General features: G+C 38.7%; 1 protein-coding gene across 3 annotated transcripts in view; it reads right to left on the bottom strand.

Moving 5' to 3' along the window:
* The window catches only part of DPP10 (dipeptidyl peptidase like 10), a 247,481-nt gene that overhangs the window by 40,266 nt on the left and 184,293 nt on the right, over nucleotides 1-22,922 (bottom strand). For all 3 annotated transcript variants that reach the window (XM_050899666.1, XM_050899668.1, XM_050899667.1), the window contains 4 exons: nucleotides 19,419-19,539; nucleotides 14,809-14,963; nucleotides 11,306-11,403; nucleotides 1,096-1,219 (listed from right to left, as the gene is read on the bottom strand). In XM_050899666.1, coding sequence (XP_050755623.1) covers nucleotides 1,096-1,219; nucleotides 11,306-11,403; nucleotides 14,809-14,963; nucleotides 19,419-19,539 — 498 coding nt within the window. The remainder of the gene's footprint in view (nucleotides 1-1,095; nucleotides 1,220-11,305; nucleotides 11,404-14,808; nucleotides 14,964-19,418; nucleotides 19,540-22,922) is intronic.

Consider the following 22,922-nt stretch of genomic DNA (forward strand, 5'->3'; position numbering starts at 1 on the left):
AATTGACCTTGGAGCACATAAGGGTTTCCTTTCAGAAGCGACTGCTCACAGTGGTTCATGACCAACTTTCTTAATAAAAGGGCACAAGGCTTGCAGGAACCAGGTAAAAAGCAACCCAATCAACAAATCTCCATGTTCACAATCTTAATCCATAGTTTGGGGACTTATTCACGGTTTCTGAGTCAGGAAAAGCAACCTGCACTGTGTTGCAAAAGAAGCAGACAAGCTCAGAAATAATCCCTAACACGTTAACATGACTGACTTCAGTAGCAGACACTGACGGAAGCCTTTTGACTCAGAGGCCAAACTTAGACCTACATTAATCACTCATAACCATTTACACTGCCAAATTATACCCTCTACTTTGGAGCATCTGTTGGTACTGATATTAGCATGTACAGAAAATATTTATACTTTTAGCTGGTTCTGGGAAGAGATAGTGACTCAGAATGGGAAAGTGGCCAACTGCATTCAAGATGCAAGATTGTGAAAAGAGAGAGATGTAATGCAGGAATGTCACAAGTCAAAGTCTGGGTCAGGGATGGGATGTGGCTGGATTCAAATAGAAAAATGTATTTCAGCTTGGCTTACATTAAAAATGAAATATCCGTTGCCTTTCAGTTTTATTTTTTCTTAAAGTTATTTAATTCTGCTATCAAATTTGCAGGAATTATCAGAATTTTACACCTTTTCCTTAAACGTATGTAAGCTGTGAGAGACAGAAAGATCTGAAATGAAACTATGTAGGGGGAGAGAGGAGAAACCAGGCAGCTGAAAATATCTGATGGAAGACAAGCTTGTCACTGCGCTAGCTATATCCAAAGTACATGATGTTCAGCAATTGCAGTTTCCACTGAAGTTAATGAATGAACAAAGCTTAGTAATTCTGAAAATGTCACTCAAAGTTGCTAATTGCATGAAATAATTTCACCAGATTTGGAATTTTCGCACATCCATTTCCTCCCTGTTGACTAATTATATTCAGCTTGCAACTACTGCATCTGCAAACTGATTTCCGAAAATCTTTTTCTGAATATGAAAACAAAATGCAGGAAGAAACCTTGAAAAGAGAGCTTAGGAAAAAATCCAACTTACCCTGCTGCAAGCCCCAGTTGTGGTTTCACAAACTGTAAGAATGGAGATATTCTGAGGTCTGTTTAACCATCTCACCACAGCCTTGGTGTTGCTTACCCATTTCACCATGGTGATGTAATATTCCCTAAGTAAACATTTGAAAACACAATGTTCAGATCATTCCTATTTCAGATTAGACTTTTTTTAAAAAAATATATACAGATCATCAAATGCTGGATTTGTACTGCATGACAGTATCAGTACTGAGGGATGGAGAAAATAACCCCAAATGCCCGGCATCTGTGGGCAGGCTCCGTCCCAGTGCACTGTTCCCTGGGGAAATTTGTACTCCATTAGCACCTCCTTCTCAGCCATTGGTAATATATAAACTTTACCAACTCTGAAACATACACTCGTGAAACATAGGCTTGCAAATACACATGAACCATGTACTTGCTGGCCAGCTTAAAAACAAACTCTAAATTCCAACAGAAGCCAGTTATTTTCCTATACCAAATACCTCCAGAAGACACATTTTTGCAAAAGAATCCAGCCCTACTGCCAAAAAACCCAAAAGGTCTGTAAGTCTGTAATGTTAGAGTGCAGGCGAGACCACTTTACAATGTCACTTGTTATAAAATAACAAGTATTTTATAATAGGACTTCTGCATAAAAGGGAAGTGACACTCAGTATCAGTGCATGTCAGCTTCCATTTTAACAAATAGCTCAGAGCATCGGTCAAATTGTCTGTCCCTCTATGACCCTGGCTGAGCAAGAGAGGCTTCCTAGGCACAGACTCATGGTATGGAGTATTTGCCTTCCTCCTTCCAAAATCCTGCTAGGCTGTCAGACTGGGGATGTTGCAGAGGAAGACCTGTTGCGGTTGTCATCCCAGCCAGGCTATTTGCTTCACTTCTCTAGTCGTGGCAGCTGGCAGCTTTCACAGTCCAGCTGAGCTATGTGCAACAGTGGAGCGAACTTGTCTGGAAACTCAGCTCCCCTTTAAAACAAGGGTCTTAGCTTGCACATAATTAAGCTTTTAATCTAATACTGATGGAGTTCTCATTACTCTTCAACAATACATATTTAATTATACATTCAAACGACTTCTTACTAGATCAAAGATGCTAAGCAGTGCCAACAGCAAAGCTGTGTACGACTCTTATGCTGTACACAGGAGATGCAGGAGACAGTAATTCACTGCAGCTTCACCCAGCCTCGGTCTGGTGCTATATTTGAAGAACATAGCTGAACAACCCAATATGCACAACTTTCTTTTGGCTTTTATGTTTGACTTTTAAGTCAGACTTTTGACTGACTTGACTTTTAAGACAGATATTTTCACTTGTGGATACCAGAATGATGCCTAGAAATGGTGACTTCAGGTATATTCTGTTGACCTGCTTGAGGGTAGGAAGGCTCTACAGAGGGATCTGGACAGGCTGGATCGATGGGCCGAGGCCAACTGTATGAGGTTCAACAAGGCTCAGTGCCGGGGCCTGCACTTGGGTCACAACAACCCCATGCAACGCTACAGGCTTGGGGAAGAGTGGCTGGAAAGCTGCCTGGCAGAAAAGGACCTGGGGGTGTTGGTCAATAGCCGGCTGAATATGAGCCGGCAGTGTGCCCAGGTGGCCAAGAAGGCCAGTAGCATCCTGGCTTGTATCAGAAATAGTGTGGCCAGCAGGACTAGGGAAGTGATCGTCCCCCTGTACTCGGCACTGGTGAGGCTGCATCTCGAATACTGTGTTCAGTTTTGGGCCCCTCACTACATGAAAGACATTGAGCTGCTGGAGCATGTCCAAAGAAGGTCAACAAAGCTGGTGAAGGGTCTAGAGCACAAGTCTTATAAGGAGTGGCTGAGGGAACTGGGCTTGTTTAGCCTGGAGAAAAGGAGGCTCAGGGGAGACCTTGTCGCTCTCTACAACTGCCTGAAAGGGGGCTGTAGCGAGGGGGGTGTCGGTCTCTTCTTCCAAGTAATAAGCAATAGAACAAAAGGAAATGGCCTCAAGTTGTGCCAAGGGAGGTTTACATTGGATGTTAGGAAAAATTTCTTCACCGAAAGGGTTGTCAAGCACTGGAACAGGCTGCCCAGGGAAGTGGTGGAGTCACCATCCCTGGAGGTATTTAAAAGACATGTAGGTGTGGCACTTAGGGACATGGTTTAGTGGTGGACTTGCAGTGCTAGGTTAACGGTTGGACTTGATGATCTTAAAGGTCTTTTCTAACCTAAACAATTCTATGATTCTATGATAATACTTACGGGTTTTTTGGTTTAAAAGCTTTTTAACTTAACTGAGGAGCAAAAATGTATGCCAAAAGTAACACAAGATCTAGCATGAGACCAGGTGACACAGCCAACAAAGCAATGATCCAACAAACAAACCAAAGAGTGCAAGACCAAATCTCAGGTAACTGGTTCCCCACAGCAGAACTCAAGAAACAAGAGTTGAAAACTTCTCCCTCTGCAGTCATGCCTTCATAAGGCCATCCAAAACCATTGCAATTGTGCATACAGAAGCCCGAAGACAGCCAAAAGGAAATGTTCAAAACATGTATATAAGGACTGCCTCCCTCTACCAGTACTTAGACACCAAGGTAAGACAGCATCCACTGAAAACAAAGCCCAAATTATCCCAGAACCAAATTCTACAAAATAGAGCCTGAGCTGCTCCATTTGAAAAAGTCTTCAGTGAGGGATGGAAACAAAAGATTTAATCATCCAGAATCTAGCTGATATAGTAATTAATAGTCCAAATCAAACCATAACATCATCTTCCATCACTGACATAAACTCCTTGATCACTGAAGTGAAAGCAAAAGATAGTTCAAAAATTCCTCTCCCCCCCCCTTCCATCAACTATGCATAAAAATACGTTCAAATTTCACTACATTATGACTTATCAGGAGTGTAGTATAGTGTGTGTGTGTATATATATATATATATGTAGAAACACATACCCTTCTGAAATTAAATACTGTCTCCAGGTAACGTTCCTTTGTAATTCACAGTTCTGCAGTTAATCTATTGTTTCACATATACAGTGCACATACACACATACAGAGTAGTAGTGTTGTTGCAGGTCAACAGATATAACCAAGTCAAAGTTTGTAGAGGAAAATCATATGTTTTATTAGATTGGCAGACACAGTTGAATAAAAACAGAGAAGCCTGCAGGGCAAAAACTGTTTTAGTTCTGAGGAAGCTGCTATCAGTTTGTGTCTCCAAACTTATCAGGCTTTTTTTTGCAACTAATCTATTGTTCTAGTAATGAAAATAAGCACTCTCTCTTTCCCTCTGGACCCAAAACCACAAATGTACTAGGATTACTAGACCCTCTGCATCTGTACATACATTAAGTTTCCTCACAACATCACTTCAAAGAGGAAAGACTATGATTGCTTTCTGGACAAAGGACTGAAGCAAGATATTAAATAAAAATTTACACTCATTTTAGATCCTCTATTTGATACCCATTTAATTAGGTGCTCTACAGCACTTTGCATGTTCAGAGCACAACTTTCATCCTTGTTTGGGAACATTTCTTAAACCAGACTATGGATTAATTTACTGCATGTCCAAAGAGTAACAAACACAATGACTGATCACCTGTGCAATGTTAGTTTAAACTCACTGTATCACACAGGGGCTGTGCGGCAGAGACAGAATCCACTTTTAGCATTAAACTGGCCTAATAAAAGCCTACTTTTCTCTCTTGCTGTGACTTGTTTTATTCAAGCTGTGTCTCCTCATCCCACTCCTAACTTTCTTTTTCCTACACTTTGTGTAGCCAGTTCCAGGCTTCTCCTTATCAATCTCCTTCCTCACAGTAGGGCCACTATAAGATGATCATGGGAACCATAAAACCCGTTTGTTGATACCCATCTCCTCTATCCTCACCATCTCACCAGCTCTCAGGGTTCCCACTGAAATCCGATTGTCAAGACAACCTCATTCAATCCCTGCCTCATAGACCTGCCTTTTTGGTTTTTACCCAGTCCCCATTTCATGGTCTAATCAAGTTTTCACCTCAGACTTTTTAGAGTCTCTTCCCTCATCTGCCCTAGGATTTTTTCCTTTCTGAATCCCAAAGTTAGCTTTCTTCTTTACTCTGTGTAAAAGCAGACAGAAAACACTGAAAACACTGAAAAGGCAGTCTCCTTCCACAGCATCCCATGATCAGTCAATATTGAAGGAGCTTGTACGTGACTCACTTTATTCTAAGTTGGATTGAACCAGGCAATGCATAGAAACAAGAGCTTCAAGCTCCTTGACCAGACAGAGAGCTACTTCTGATTCCACATTTGGTATTTAAATCTGTTGCTTGGCTTCAAATTGGCCTAAGGCAATTATATAAGGTAATCAGTATAAAGAAGGTACAGCTTTCCCTTAGGCCTGTGAACGAGGAACATGACATGTATACAGTCAGCTCAACAGTAGGAGCTGGAACATCTCATGTGTGCCGAGGAGGTGCTGCACACCGAGAAAGGTCAGGTCTTGGGGCCTGAGGGGGATGGAAGATATTCAGTGAGAAAAAAATTTCCAACTGTAGGTGTTAAGAAAGCAAATGTCTTTCCTGAGCATATGGCAATTAACTTTTTCCAAAGACCTGTAACTTGATGAAATGCGGATTCATTTTTCACTGCTGATAAAAAACATGTTAAATATCAAAGGAGTTTATCATTCTTTGCCAAGCTTGAAGACCCAATTTTTTTTAATGTGTCTTTCTTATAGAAAGTTTTCCTTTATTTGCATTATCTCAATTGATACACAGTTCTATGGAGGTAGTTTAACAGTTTGCTAATACATTTATCGTCACTCAAGAATGTCCAGCACGTCTTGTTTCACTTGTAAGTTTTGGGATGCTTGTGACTAGAAAGATATGTATGTGTATCTTGCTGGTTGTGATTGTAAGTGCTTAGCAAAGTCAACAGAGACAATAAGCTGAACAAAGGAAAGGGATTTGCACTGCATTACACTGGAAGCATGGTTACAATCGTAATTAAATTTGAACATTAGCTACTTAGACTTGAAATAGACAGACTAACATCACAGGAAAATAACCCACAATATTAAACTTAAAAATAAGAAATTGTTCAAGAAAAATAAGAAATTGTTCAAGAAAAAGAGTCAAACTTTGCAACTTCATACCATTCACTATAATGCAGAAATCTGCTCTAACTTTAAGCCAATGAGCTGATTATGAAAGAAATCTGCTTATAAGAATAGCTGGAAGACCTTTAACATTTACGGCAATGGAAAAAGGAACCTTACTTTTGCTGATGGTTTTAATAGATCTGTAGAATAAATACAACAAGGTTCAGCTAAAGAAAGCCAACCTATTATGCTCTACTAGTTTGCTGGCAGGTTGTTATCCAAGAAGGTAAACAATAGAAACTTGCCCCATGCACATTGCTTTACAATATTTACTATATTCTTAAATTATTTATATTGTTGTGCATTGAAAAGCATATGAGAATTTAGAGATACTAATAGAAAATGTCATTCTCAGAAACATACATGGAAAACAACACAAATTGAGACATGACCTGCAAGGTAGCTCAGATAACTACAGTTTGTTAGTATTTTGGTATACTATACATGACTTTATCTATGTATACATTGATGGATGTACTGCAGTTTTCTTCTGAGACTAAGCCACAGGTATTTGGTTGGAAGGAGCTTTTCTAGGATTGTGGCCACCATCCTAGCCAGGCTAACAAGCTCTGCTCCCCATTTCCTCGCAGCCATGGGCCCTGGCCACAACCATCTCGGTAGCCTACTGACGGACTCTCATTGTCCTCCTTGAATCCCCAAACCGGTGTGGGTGATGCTCTGCCTTTACCAGAGATGGACAGAGCAACCTCCCTCAGTCTGCTGGCCACACTCCTAGAGCGGTCCAGCCTTGGTGACAATAAGCACACGCTGTTGTCTCCTCTTGGGTCCCAACCACAAATCCCTCGGCAGGACAGCTGGGCAGGCAGCTGGGGCCCAGCCCCTGCTGACCCAGGGGCTTGTCCTGACCCATGTGCAGAACCTGCATTTCTTCCCACTGAACAGGGAAGGGAATAATCAATAAATACGTTGGCGTTGTGTGGGAAAGCGTCAATAAAATAAAGTCTGTGAATATATTTTTATCCTCTAGGCTTTGGCTGAATAGCTTACAGCTATTTGCTATAAGGTATGATAGTGAATTAATCCTTTACATTAACCTTGTGAGATAGGTATTGTTATTGCCAAGTTACAGAAGAGGGGAGGGGCAGAAGCATGAAAGAAGTGACTAGACATAGCATATCTAAGAAAAGCTGGAAGTAAACCCCAGGTTTTTTAACACCAAATTGCACTGCCCCCCATCTTTCCCATTTCCAGTTAGAATCAAATAAGATTTCGATTTCAAAGCAAGGCTTAGATAAACTGGCTGCTGGAAGTGTAAAACCAACCTTTCTAGATTCAAAAAGGTGATTTCAAACAAGAAGTACATAAATATCCGAACGACTTTTTTGATTTGGAAATGCGTGGATAATAAAAACATTGGTGAGGCTTGTAAGAGCATTATTTGAATTTATGTAAACTCAATTTCTTAAGTGTTTTCAGTTCCATTACAAAAGATTAATTAAAATCAATAAAAATCATTTAAATTCGTCATACAAAGTCAGAAGGGTCTGACTGTATATTTCAGTCTCTTTAAAAGCAGGTATATATGAAATGAGAATGTGGACATCTAGCATTTTTTCAGGCATTTAAATACTACTGGAAGAAGTAAGAAAAAGGACTGACTTAATTTCTTATAGTGTGTTTTAAAACAACCTGGTCAGCAGTGGCTGGGAACAGTGCAGAGCCAACACAGCTTGCTCACTATGGCTGAGAATGGGGAAAACAAGCAGTGGATGACCCCCACGCTGAGACTTTTAAAAGCCAATACACAGTTCCAGCAGAAAAATCTTTTCATCACGTATGGAAGCACAGCTCTACTCTAATAACTCAACAGCAACTTCTTTCATGTGTTATTTCACTTTTTCTCTGTCTTAGCCATTTCTACTTTGGAAAAGAAAAGACATTTTTCTGCCTGACAGGTCTAAATCCAGGCATGGGTTTTGAAAAATCAGCCTACATAATTTCTTAATATCATATTAATATCTTATATCTAAATATCACCAGTTACAAAGATTCTTCAGGTGTCCTAAGTTACAGTGGTTTGAACTGACTGCTTGCACACCATATCACTTTTTCAAGATTTGCAACAGGAGGGAAGTATTAGCTTTCCAGCTGGAACTTCAGGAGCTAGCAGTGTATGAATGCACACATATTTCATCTAACGTGTATATTGGCTTTCCAGGACTAATGAGAAAAAAACCCTGCAGTACAAAATCATGTTTGCCACTGAAGAAAACATAATGTAATTGTACACGTGGAACAGAAACACCAAGGGGGAAACAGTAATTGCACCGAATACAACCACACGTTTAAAGGAAGACTGTCAGTCTTTTTGTGGCATTAACAGTGCACAGTAGATGGTAAATTTTTCCACAGAATAAAACTTTCAGGAGTAAATTTACAAATGTTATTGCTAGCTTTCTATCAGAATAACCTGAACAAAACTTGGGAATTACTACCAAGCACCTTTATAGAATCACTGCAAGCAGTAAATGAAGGCGGAACATTGAATTTACTCAATCTTACATTAAGTTCCCAGATGCTCTAAAAATCAGAGAAACAGTTTTCTGTCTTCAGAGGCCCTGCACTGCACACAATTTGGGGAGAGCTGAGAACCTGAATGTTACTTTTTACAGTTATAAATAACAGAAACCTCATTCCCTACCCATTTGTGTGGTTTCTCTGCGTAGCAGTGAATCTCTCCCATAATAGCAGTTGGTTATGACTTGTACAATATGTATTTCCAAAATGTTTCTGCCTTGAAAGATCTATAAAACTATATATGATAGTGTCCCGTTCCATTTAATTCTGAAAGACTCCCATTACCTATTTACTAATGACTCCACAATGAATTGGTTAGAAAGGTACTGAAAAAACTTGACCACTAAAAGCAGCTACTACTTTTATTAAAAAAACCTCCCAACCATTACAAACTCCAAAGATTTCCACTCTAGAAAGGCCTGTTCAAAGCTTATTCTTCACACCTGTATATATATTGATATATGGATATATATGGATTGACGACCAGTGTGATGACTGACTGCTACTCAAATCCAGAGTCAGAATGCAAGATTTACAGTCTACTTGGCTGACAACTATATAATTTTTCTAAATTTTATAGCACGGACATTATACCTTAACAGCTAAAATGAAGATGAAACTAACTTTTTTCCAGGTTTAAATAGTTTTACTCTGTCTTCTGATACAGCAGCAAAACAGAATTTTAAACATGAATATTATTTCAATTAAACAGCAACAATATCTTTATCAAGGCCTCAAAAATCCGGCAAAGATGCCCCTTAAGGCTCTCAAAAGAAATTCCACAAATTGAGCTACTGCTAGCCTTCAGTTTCAAGATGCAAAAAAGGTTTTAAGATACCAATATTCATTCATTCGATTCTACTTTTATTTTCAATCTGCTGGGGAGGAAGAATGAATCTGAAAAATTTAGAGAGAATGAATCTGAAAAATCTGGATTGAAACTATAACATCTGAACAACATTTTCAAGATTTTTTTTTTCTTGGGGATTTACACATTGCTTTCTCATTTCACTTCTTCATGCCTTCTGACATTCAAAGGACAATTTTAATGCTGTTTAAGAGAGTTAAGATGCTAATCTTGATGGCAAGGAATCTCTTTCAGATTTTATACTATCACTTAAATTAATGAAGGGTTAGCAAGCAGCAGGAGATTTTATTATGTTTTTCAGCAGTGGCCCATCAACAGAAAGAAAATACTTCAAAAAGCACAAAATCATTCCTTTCACTAACATAATCAGTAAGCATTCCAGCTGACACAAATAATTGCAAGGCATAATTCACCATTAAATTATTCCTGCACTAAATTAGGGTACCTCGATTTCTGCAGAAGAGAGTTACGCCAGCTTAAAATTCGTTGCAATGGTTGTGAATCAGTGCCCACTGTTAACATCCCGATTGTTTTGGGAACAATTACCATAAAATCTTTTGGGTTTTGTAGGAACTGCAAAAACAACAACTACATGCAGAGGTGGTTTTTTTTAGCTAGAGGTAGCTTTACATTTGCCAAACCTTTTTACATCGTTCTCCGTCTGAAAATGCCCTGAGTGAAGAGAGGAAGTGGCACTTCCCTGGCCCTTAGACTGCAGCCAGATCTGGACTGTAGTAACTGTTGTTGTTGTTGTTGTTATTATTATTATTATTGCCTCTATTATATAACATTTTAGGGCTAGAAGATCATTAGTATGTGCACTGAAACCACAATGGGAATTTAATCAAGATGACTGCAATTCTACAAACTGGAATACACATATGGGAAGGGATGAAAATTTTCTTGCCCTTAAACAAGTTTCAAGGCATCTCAAGTGAGGACAGGTAATCGGGAGTTCAGCTTAAGGTAGTAACTTTAGCAGGAGATTCACCGGTTGCAGCCAGACCTCATTTCTTCAGCCCCAAAATCAAAGGGACTGTTAAATTAGCTCAGTGGTTCTGAAGCAGTTTCTCCTGAAAAACACAGCACAGCCCTTCTTAGTCTATGTGATCTGGTGGCATCGCATCTCACCTTCTGTCACCTCACTGCATCTGTCAACCGTGACGAGAAATGAAACTTTCTGTAACCTACTGGATTTGAAAAGTTCAGAATACTTCTCTCTAGACGAGGGAACACCCTGATTACATGTTCTGTGCATTTATAATACAATTCTATATTCTGCAATCTCATTTCAGAAACTGAAAGCAACAAGTTGGCACACAGCAAGGAAAGGCTGGGAGTGAATGCAGTAACAACCTCAGAAACAGGGCAGTCTTCAGCCCCTTTGACCATAGCTTAGAATTCTTAATTTCATATATTTCAAGTAAATTGGAGCTTCTCAGGACATCAGACATGAGCAAATGTCAGATCCCTGTGATTTTTAAGAGGAGCATCAATCCAATACAGCTGTATTTTATTTTATCATCGTTATGTTCAGCCACAGGGACAGAGATCAAGTGCATTCCAGTCAAAGGTAAGTGTTGTGCTGATGTAAAAAGGCAACGATTAGCCTGAGAGACAGTCAGGTTAAATTAAACATGAGTTTCAAAACAATGAAATTATATACCTTGATTTAAAGCTGTCAGGTGGCATCAGTTCCAGTGTATGTGCTGGTCCATACAGATTAACTACAAACAGCTTTATTGTTGGGTTTGTTTGACCTGCCTTTGAAAAAAAGAAAACAGGAGCTTTAGAGGTACTGAATCAGTGACAGCTAAATAGAATCACTCATTAACATAATTCAGTATCTTTATAATAAGAAGAAATTATTACAATTTAAAAATCTTAAATGTAAAAAAAAAAATTCACAGACATATGAATTACATAGTTAAAAAAATGAAGTATTAATTGAGTAATTCTCTCACTGTCCTTTTCTGATGGTAGACCTTCCTGTGCAGAGCAAGGGACCGACACTAGAAGTGGTTTGGCCCAGTTCACTGAAGTCAGCTGCAAAAACACAGCCAGTTCCTAGACCAGGAGTTAAATCCAGCCTCCAGCAAAGTCTTTTCCAGACACTATTGCTTCTTCTTCCAAAAAGCTCTCCTATATCTGGGATAACATTCCTCCTCTTCCTCCTCTTTCTTTACCGTTTTCCCCCAGTCTTCCTTCCCTGGCTGCTGAGATGGAAACCTCTATTTTTGGCCCTGTTCATGACCCAGCCGCTTTGGCAGGCCAGCTCTAAGAGAAACAAAATGCTTCTTGTTGCTAAAGGGGAATAAAATGGCAGTTTGATATATAACCACTGGGAAGAGTCTGATAAATCCTGAGGATCTACAGGAAGCCAGGATTTGTCCTTCTCCCGGTAACATGGCTCGTTACTAAGGGAGGTTCCTGAGATGAAGAGAAAGGACTGGAGATAGAAGGCAAGGCTCTGCAGGGCTGGCTACCAGTCCCACATCCCTGTCCTAGCCATATCATAGTCAAGCTTCTTTTTCATGTAAGTCACAGGAGTCACACAACACTACATAGCATCCTTGGGATATGGGGGATGAAAAGTGTGTCTCTCAATGAGGCTGACTCCCGTTTAATATTGGAAGGACAAGGTAAAATCACCGATTCTACAGATTTAATCATAATAAACCACAAAGTTGTATATCTGGCTCTTCACAGGGTATTTAGAAATGCAAAATACCTTGGCTGAAATACACCCACAAATTCCCTTTAGAAATTGGACTTATCTCAAAATATAGTCCGAATGCTGTATCCACTCATTTCTGAGTGGTATGGGGAACAAGAAAGTGGTATTTGTGTATTTTTACCAGTGCTAAAAAAAAGTTTTGAAAGTGGATTTAATTAGACTCCTGGAATTTTTTTTTTTTTTCCATAAAAACTTTCACATTTGCCTCAAAAGAAATGTGGTCCTTCAAAGGCATCCTTTGCATGAACACAGCTTACACAAATGCAAAACTTTGGAAGAAAACCACTATGAGATCAAGTCCTTAGGACACAACTGCAGTCTCCTTATAGCCTTTGAACCTTACATTGACTGCATAGTGGTATCCAAGTACTCTCACTGGGAGGGCTGCCATGAGTAATTACTATCCAGCATGGGTACGAGCTGTAGAGAGACACTCTAAAGCACACCATCACAGCGGGCATGGCCAGATCTGTGCTAGCCCCTGAACACGAAGCGCAGAAGTACAGCACTACCTCAGCTCCGCCATCACCAGCCCTGCTCCGGACGCAGCAGAGGGGTCTGTGGCACGGCACTGCCCAGCGCGGGCTGCCAGCCTGAGCTGGTCTCCGTCAGGGCTGTACTGCCCCAACATACTGTCTCTGCCACAAATATCCACGGGGTGCGCTACTCTGCTGCGTGGATACGTCTGAGCTACAGCTCTACAGCAGTGGCTTCTAGCTCGATACAAGGTCAGTCCCTACGGCTGGGGAGGTGCTGGGGTCAGTGGGGCGAACACCGAGCGCTCCCACAGCCTGCAGTGGACTCGGGAAGCTGAAGGTAGCTTTTCTTCCTGAGTAGAAAACTCTTACATCCACATTTCTCCCTTGACAGTGAATTGCCTCAACTCCTCTACCACTCAGGGTCTCCTCACGACAATTTAAACAGCATAAATTTTGTATGATACCCAAAACATTTGTTCAGTAGTGCAAGAACTCTTTACATTGAAATCCTACTTTGTTCTCAATGTATTTAACAAAATTTAAACTTCCTTTTTCATGTTTTTTTTTGAAGAATACCGTCTGTGCGTATGACATACACAGATGCACGTGTTCCAGTATTCACAAACACATGTGAGTTTCGTTTTATTTTTTAATTATAGATATAATTTTCTCCAATGGTTTCATTCTATAATAAAGACCAAACTTTTTTTTTCATCTCTGTTGCTATACCACAAGCTTCATTACCAATTAATGATGTTTAATGGGTAGCTAAATTGGCATTAAATGGAGACATTAAATAAAGATAATGTTTTTTCATTAATGAGATTACTGAAGTAGTATTGTGTATCACTTTTATGCTGAATTGCTAATAAAATGGAATTACTCATTTCTTGTTTACAAAGCTGACTTTTAAAAATATTCCTTATTTTTTTCTTTGCTCTGTCACTCAAGGCCTTTTGCCAATGCAAGTATGTAAGCTACTTCTGAAATACTGTTACTTCATTATTTTAGAGTATTATTTCATAGCACAAATACATTATATTCATATCATGCATATTATTGTTTCATAGTACCTTGTACAGTCTAACTGTCCACCCACCACGAATAAAGGGTCATCACCAAAAAATGGTGGCAGGAATAGGGTAACTAATATTTTCTAAAGCCCTCAATGAACTTCCCTTGAAATGTCAAAGGAGTACCACATACATGGACCTACACATCCTGTCAGAAAGGAACTCAGACACTTTGAAATTGCACGCAAGGGATGGATAAACTGATAAGTTGGAAGATAACACCGGTGCTGGAGCTCAGCACAAAAACGATGGCTAGGGAGGCACCTAATCAAGAAATCCCCAGAAAATGAGGAGCGATTTCAGACATTACCCCTGTCTGGGCTGTTCTTTCACTTTCCAACACGAATCTAAAAACCCTTCTCTAAATCTTCTGAAACTCAGTGATAGCTCTATTTTTTATTTTTTTTTTCCTCATTTTGATGGCCAGAAAAAGATTTTACTGTGGCTTATCTTATTCAAGGCCAGTCTGTCACATTTATTAATAACAGCATAATTTACTGAGATCTATATAACTGCAACGGAACATGCCCTGCGCTTTGCACACAGTGTCTATGACGCCAGTGCAGTTCTGACTATCTTTTTTTTTGTGCAGTCCTTCAAACATACTACTTTCTCTCACAAGTGGTGGATTGATTTTACCAAGCCATATATCAATGATGAAATTACTACGAATCAGTTTGTCTGCTGCTCCCTCACCCGATAGTTTCCTTCCAGCAAAAGGTGTTACAGTCTACTGAAAAAAAATGTAGTTAATATTTCCTGAAAAGCAACAGGAACAAAATCAGCTTCTGTTACTGTCTAGAAACACTTCTTCCATACAGTTGAATACTATCACTGAACAAGGAAGAGGAGGTGGGGGCTGCACTCACACACATCTTACCTTAGGATATGGATACTGCTTTCCTTTCGGATATAGACCTCCAGTAAACCGGGGGATAACCATGTTCGGTACCAGAGAGTCATTTATGGTCAGGAACGCCAGCCTTTCACCGTCTGGAGACCACCAGTGGGCAACATGAGAATGAAGAAGTTCCTCTGCAAAACCAGATTTCCTTAGGGTCCATAAAAATAACTATCACATAGTTTCCAGCTCATTCAGTTGGCACTGATTTGTTCTTTCTGTGCCTACTTGAAATGCATCTCTTGTAATTTCAGTAATTTCCCATTATCCTGGGTTGAATGTTTGGATAACAAGGCATATCAAAAGACCAAACTTTAACCATTTTCCTCAAATGAATACTTTCATTGACGTCAATAGATCATCTAAACGTGAAAGATGATTGTAACTGCCATATGTTTAGTTCTATTGCATTCCATTAGATGTGTTTAATTAATTTTTAAATGATTTGGACCATTTTAATAGACAGGTTTTTTAGGATTGTCAATCTTCTTTTTTTTTCTTTTAATATAAAACTTTAGTATATCCCATTTCTCTGAGCTGTGGCACCTGGTAACATGCAGATCCTCACACAGTGATATTTTTGTAATCATTTTTGGAGTGCAATATTTTGACTTTCTTTTCTCAGTCTAATGGTCAGCTTTAATTCTTAGAAAGTTCAGTTTTTCTGCAATGTAACTTTTTGAATATCCAAACAAAACTTTTTATTTTTATCCAAATTTTATTTGATTTCCACATGAAAGTAATTCTTCAAAATGTCATGCAATGTTTTCTTGCATTTATTGTCACTGTATTTCATATTCAAAAGAAACAAAACAGAAACAACCATCGAAGCAGCACCCAAACTCCTGGAATCCCAGTAAAGCAGCTCCTGACCAATTCCAAATTCACCCTGTACAGGTCTTCTGTCTTCCACTTGTGAAAAGACTTAGATTTTTTTCATTATGTATTTGATATGTTGACTTGTGTGGTGAGCATTTTGTATTTAAATTTGAAGAATTTGGCTGGAAAACTAATTGAGAATAGTATACTAATGGGAACAAAGGCCTGACTGCATACCTAATTTAAGAGCCTACCTACAAAACTACTTAAATTGTCAATGGAGACTCTCCAAGATGTTAATCAGATTCTGAAAGTTTTAAAGCGGCTTAATGGGTTGAATTATCTAAGGTTAGGTGCAATGAAGCTGGGACCTATATTCAAAGTCATATATTCTGGGTCATGCTTCTTTCCCTGGCTGGATAACTAAAACCTTTTACACAGGAGAACAGCAGAGGATGAATGGTGAGTATCAGATAGCAAAAATCACAACTGTGTTTGTTTTAAAATATTACTGTTCGCATTCAAACAAGGTTATTCACACAAAGAAAAGCTATCGCCAAATGCTTTGTAAGGTAAAATGCTAATAACAAACTCATGCAAATGATAAAAGAAAACAAATGAGGTCAAAAGGAGGAGCAGTTCTAAATTCAACTGAAAATCTCTTAACTTCATCTGGACAATATTCAGCCTGCTCAGCTTCTGATGCTATTAAAAACACTACTGAAAGTAGGGGACTGCTTGAAGTTAAACAGTGGTTAATGGGAAAGCAGCAGCATATCCATTCATGCCAACAGACATGAACTGTGGTTCTCCAACGTGTACAGACAGAATTCTCTTTTACCCTGACTTTAATTATGTATATTGTGGACAAGAGCCCACTGCCTGCCCGCATCCCTGGGAACCCAAAGAGTTCTCTGTAAGTCAGGAAATGCAACAGCAATTTGGGCCAGGGATTAAAAAACTTGGAAAAGAATGGTCAAAATCATTTAAGGAAGGCTTTAGGACATGCATCAGGAGGAAGGCTTTGGGATGCGTATCACCTCCCACACCATTTCAGAAACTTTCTAGTCCCAGATGAGACACCTTTTGCTTTTCCTTCTCATGACAAAGGTATGTGTATAGCTGTAGAGACAGGGAATAAGAAGAACAAACTGGGGCGGTAACTGATGTGGAGGTATAAGATATTCGGATAAATACGCCTGGCTTCCTTTTCAAAAAAGACGAAGCAGGCTCGTGGCCTTTTTGAAAATCAGCTAGGTATGAGACTTATGTATCTATGCATTCACAGGCAAAAATCACCCACAGCACATATGAAGAGATCTGTATTTTGTTGTCAGCTAAAGAAGTTCTGTGAAGCTTTAAAGCCTTTCAGTCCTCAAAAAATAATTAATAAATGTGTCTGAAGGAATGATGGGCACACACAGAGAAGCAGGAGCATAACCTCAGACAAGCATCATTGCCATTATTGTGCTAGCTGCTCCTGTTCTTTCCAAGTTACTCCATTCTCTTTTTTCTGTTCATCATGAAATATTTGCAGCTTAAAGGAACAGTCATTTGCCTTATCAACAGCTTTGTTGATCTTTAAAACAAATGAAGTCACAAAAAATCCACATCAACCTCTTTCAGACACTGTTTCTGAGATACGTAGGTAAGCTGAAATATAAATAAAAAAAGCATACTGGCATTTTTCAAATAAAAGAGATTAGTTTTGATTTTCTTTAGTTCTTAAATGTAGATCCATGAATGCAGAGGCCCAAATCATATAAAAATCCCCACACTTCTTTCATTAAAATATGTCTTAAACTTCTATCTGTATAATTCTTAGACGGGGTCTACTCCATCCCTTCCAGACAGCTCAAATACAATGCCTGGTAAATACCAGAACCGATCAGTTGCATTAGGTAACCTTTTGTGGTCCCTTCCAGCCTGAATTATCCTTATGATCCTTTGCAGACTAGGACGGAATGTTTTTTAAAGAATCTCATAGTACATTTTGTTCTGTGGAGTAGAGCTGTATAGCAATCCTTCATTATATGTCGTCCACTGCAGCTCCATGCTGTACCCAGCTGCACTCCAAAGAGACAAGAAACACAGGCTGCCCTCTTCTGAACAGGGGTCCTCAAAATGCTTGCAGAATTGGAGCCAGAATTGCCTTGCTGCATCCATGACTGTGACTCTTACTAACTTCACTCTGTTTTAGCAAAAACTTGATATCCTATGTCAACTTCAATGAGCTATATATGCTTAAATTCTTCAATTTGCATGCAGTCATGTTAGAGTTGAAGAATATGAAGTGCATATAAAACTATATTCCATTCCAAAGATGTCCTTTGTCCTTAAGTTTTGAAATATGCCACCACATTAAAACATTTCAAAACATTAACAGAAACCTTGGAAGTGGGTAATTATCAGACACAGCATTTCTATGGCTAAGGGATGCAAACTACCATTCTAACTTCAGAGTTTACTTGGGCAGAGATTTTAAAAAATCCTGATGTGAGCTATCTGCTCATAACTACTGAAATGCCAAGAGGTATGGATAGACCATTTCTAAGGGTCACAATGAATGAAGCCCCTTGCTGTATGGCCTAACACCATTCCTAAAAAACACTCTGCCCTGCAAAACTCTACATCCAAGAAGTTCTATAGTTCAGGTAATGGAGTATTTAACACTGAGCTATTTATCTATAAAATTCATGACTCCCATAGAAAGAAAAACTGAAATGTGTATTAATTTTAAGCTCTTGTACCAAGCTGGATAATCTGCTCCCTTTTTTTTTTTATTTATTATTATGTTAAAAGCTTTTTGGGTGCAGAGAGAAATATTCTGTGGTACTATGCAGAAGACTGCTTCAGAAGCCAGAGGATATCACAGACTGAGCTGTCCTCCACTCCCTTTTGGCACTGCTTGCCAGCAACAGGAAGTTTTCCAGGAGTCTAGCCCAGGTTGATTCAAGCAAAAGTAGCAGCCGCTGTTAAGTAACACTATGACACTTGTAGATCTTGTCAAAACACTCAAATTGGATTCAAGCATGTCGTTGAAGTCAAGCACAATGTTCCTGCCCGGCTTGAGGGGTTGGAGTCCCTCGTGAGTCATGCTAACACACAGCACACCAACCACCACCAAGGCTGAAGGAGAGACACTGATAAAAAAACCAGTGAGGCATCAGGCAGTATCATCTTTGATCACCTTTCGCTATGTATCCAGCAGTAAAAGAGAAAACGTAGCCAATTCTGCTTCTATGCTGCGATTCTTCTGTGCCTTCTTCTATTAGGATGTTTTAACTGTAAATAGATCGGCACTGTTGTTCACACGCGCAACAAACTGAGTCCCTTTTCGCTTGTGTTGTAAACCCAGAATAGCTCCAGAGGTATGAATGGAGTTATTCTAGATAAGCAAAACATACAGGGTGTTTAGTTTTATTTGAAGAGCTCTGTATGAAATGCCAGCCCCACTGAAGTTGGTAGTAAAAGCCCACATCAAGATTTCACTACTATAGCATTTTTTACATACTACCTAGTGTTAATAATACATTTGATACATTCTGGTTGAAAACAAATTCCTCTTTCTCAGAAAATACTGTTTTATGCAAAACAGCAGTCAATACAAAGTATGAATAGATACAAAGGCAATCTTGCAAGAAAATGAGAAGGCAAAGAAGCAAAAACAACCTTAGATAGCATTTTCTGAAATGAACACATTTGTGCTGTTGGGTCTGTACAAGAACCTCTCATCTGTTTTAATAAACAGAAATATTTGTCCGGCTTACCTTCATATAACCAGTCTGCAATTCCATTAAAAATAATTCCTTCTTTTCCCGAAGATGTCAGGCGCAATGAGCTACTCTTTACATCAGGCTGATAGTAGATGTTGTTTTCAAAAATATAAATCTGGATGAGGTAAGAGGAATGGAGAGAAAAAAGAACATTTTGGTAGATATAAATGAATGTTCAGCAATGAATACATAATTTCCTCAGGCTCAGAACAGTCTACAGAATAATTCAGCATGAGTTTTCACCAGCATTGGCTTCATATTTCCTTTTATTATCAATTTGGACAAACTAAGCAAACTTTTAATACTTATGTCAAGCCAAATTCTTTCTTTGAAATTGTCTTCCCAGTTGAAATGTTTCTATTCACTTTAAGAAATATTATTACATTCCTCAGAATCATACAGGAGACAAGTTTTATAACAGTTGAATAGATAAAGAAATTTTGCATTAATCCCATTCTATCTAATAAAATCATCTTTTTTTCTAGCTGTGAAATTAGACACACTTCTGCAAGTACATACAGCACAGTACATACATCATAAATGTAAGTTACAGCTTTATATCATAGTGTGAGAACATACTGGAAAAGCAAAAATAAATAGCAGACTGCTGTTAACTTTTCTCAGCTTGCTGACACTGTTTCTGACTCTGACACACAAACATTTTACCTCAAGTGTGCTATACATATACCCTTTATTTTCAAGTCTAGGCTCCTCCTCCTTCTCCTGTGAGTAACAGACTGGACAGACAGTCCTTTCCTCCTTCACTGCCACTTCTCAGCCTTGTCTGCTTTTCCTTCCCTGCTCACTTTGTTGCAAAGAATTTCAAGTTCACTCATTTTGTGAGACTGAATTCCAGGCTCCATGACAAAGTGCAATAAAAGGACGATAAAGGCCAAAAAACAAAACAGAACAAAAAACCAAACAAAAAATACTTTGGAGAAATATGGGGATGGCAAAAAGGGCAGGAGACAAATACAGTGATGATGAAGAAGGTTTATGACATGGTAATTCTTATGTACTCAGACGTATGCCACAACGGGCTATATGTCTGCCTTTCTCCTTTCAGCCAGGAGACCTTCAAGCACTTCGCTGCAACACAATTTAGGTACGCGTTGTCCCAAACTTCTTCATTGGCTCTATCTTCCCGGGTTAATAAGAAACAAACATCCGAGATACTAACAAGCCAAAAGCTACAGATGGGTATAAAAAGCAGAACCACAGCTACTAGCATTTCCTGTAACAATGCTCTTAATCCTTTTTGTCCATATTCCTGCATTCCTCATTTTCCTGAGTTGTCAATGCCTGTGACCAGACTCGTATTTCAGCTATAATCGTCTCAGAGTTGTAGTCTTTTTCTTTACTTTTTCGTTAAATTACAATGGCCACATATGTGCTTGCACAGCTTAACAATGGAATCAAATAATATCAATATTATGCATCATCTTGATTCACACTAAGAAAATGCAGCTAACAGCACTAGAGAAGCAACACACAATAGAAATTTTTGTTACATGATTTCATCAATGTACACTGATATACGGAGTCTCAGGGACTGCTAACATGAAGCAAATATATTTCCACCAAAGACCATTTTAAAAGCCTAGTCATTTATCATTCTCTTATACTTCTGTGATAAAAGACTTATGGGAAAATACTAACCAGAGAGCAAAGTTTTATTATCACTATTACTGCTGTTCTCTTTGCTTCTAAATTACCATTTGAAATAGATTTCCCTATGAGTCCCCAAACTAATGGCTTTTCTTGATTTTTAACAGTAGCCACTTCATGATTTCTGCTGCAGAAAGCAATAAAGCTGAGTTTTTTTCACACCACGAGCAATGCAATGATTTTAACCATTACTGGGAATCAAGGGTGACTTGGAACAAAGTTCTTTATGGTCAGAAATTCAAAACTCGGCAGTGAGTTCAAAACTGAAGTAAAAATAGTTGATTCAGTTTGAATAATCCAGAATGTACTGACCAGTAATTACATTTACAGTTTTATAAATAATATTTGATACAGTTGAGTATTTATAGGAAGCTGACGTATGACCCAGCATTAACATCAAAAGAAAACAAGGATTAGAGAATGCTGGACATATCAAGCTTTTGAAATAATATCGACAAACACGTGTCAATGTATATTTCCACAGTAAAAAAGTACTTTTTTTTCTAAAGTAAAAGAAACAAATACAAGTAATAACAAGGCATGGTTAATTGCTTAACCAAGAAAAACAAAATAATTTAGCCAAGTACTTGCTATTTAAGTGAACTAAAAATATTCCTATCAGACTAAATTACAGATATCGTAAGTAGTGGGAAACACTCTATTGACTATCGCTTAGTAAGGAGCGATTTCTTACAGTTGACAATCTCTTCTTATATAAATTGCTTTCAGGAGATTACAAAACAAGCCTACTTGATCAAATGATTCTATTTTATTTAAGCTTCTTTAATTAAATGAGCTCAATCTAATTGATTTTTGAAGATCAGAAGTATCATTTTTGCTTCTCTCCCCCCTTTTCAGGCTGTTCGTATTTTTAATGGTGAAGATACCCGTAGTGTCTAGTCTCTGCAATGAAAAACTTTTATTTAAAGCCATCATCGCCAGTCAAAGTACAGGATTAAGAACTACTTGTTTTATGACTGAACCATGAAAAGGTCTTTAATCCTGTTATTACTAGTTAGCAGGCATTGCTAATTCCATTTGACACGTTTCAGATAAGTAAATATCTCAGAAGGAATACTCACTGTTGTGCCACTGATTGCCGGCTTCCTCGCTTTATCCCCCATTCATTTCATAAAGCGGCTTTGTCTCCATCCTCAACCAGTTCTCAGCCACCCTCTGAACACCCATCCTCACAATCCTCTTAGTCTACTCTGTCATCTGAAGTTTCCCTTCTCTCCACATCACTGGTGACACATGTTCTTTCAACTTTGAAAGCTACCTCAAAGAAAAATTTTTTTCTTCTTCAACATATGAATTCGAAAATCTTAAAGTTCTTGAAAAACTTCAAAGCCACCCAGCAGCTCTCTCCCTAGCAAGCCTCGAGCTCATTGCTTACTTGAATTTAACATTAAAAATGATGAATTTATGTTCCGTTGCAAAACATTTATGAAATACAACCATTCATGTTCCTCCACATAACTAAACAGCATGTAAATGCACATCGATGATTTAGGGTTGGCGTACTGGCAAGTATCGCTCTGCACTGCCTGCAGCATTTCGAAAGATCACTATCCCCATCCTTGAGCCTGTAAAAACATCTTAGAAAGATTCACCATTATGGTTAGTCATTTAATCTCATCTGTAATTCTGAATATTTGTTATATTTCAGGAGGTGCCATTTTCCACATGAAGCCCACAAACTGCTGTTTGTACTGACAGGAATGGCTTCGTGCCTTCATTCCTACAATGATGCTGCCTAACCCCTGCAGTCAGGATTGCATTCCCCTCCATTCCTGAACATGCCAAAGTGCTCATCTGTAATTATTTAAC

The sequence above is a fragment of the Gymnogyps californianus genome, chromosome 7 (assembly GCF_018139145.2).
Source record: "Gymnogyps californianus isolate 813 chromosome 7, ASM1813914v2, whole genome shotgun sequence".
NCBI lineage: Eukaryota > Metazoa > Chordata > Aves > Accipitriformes > Cathartidae > Gymnogyps > Gymnogyps californianus.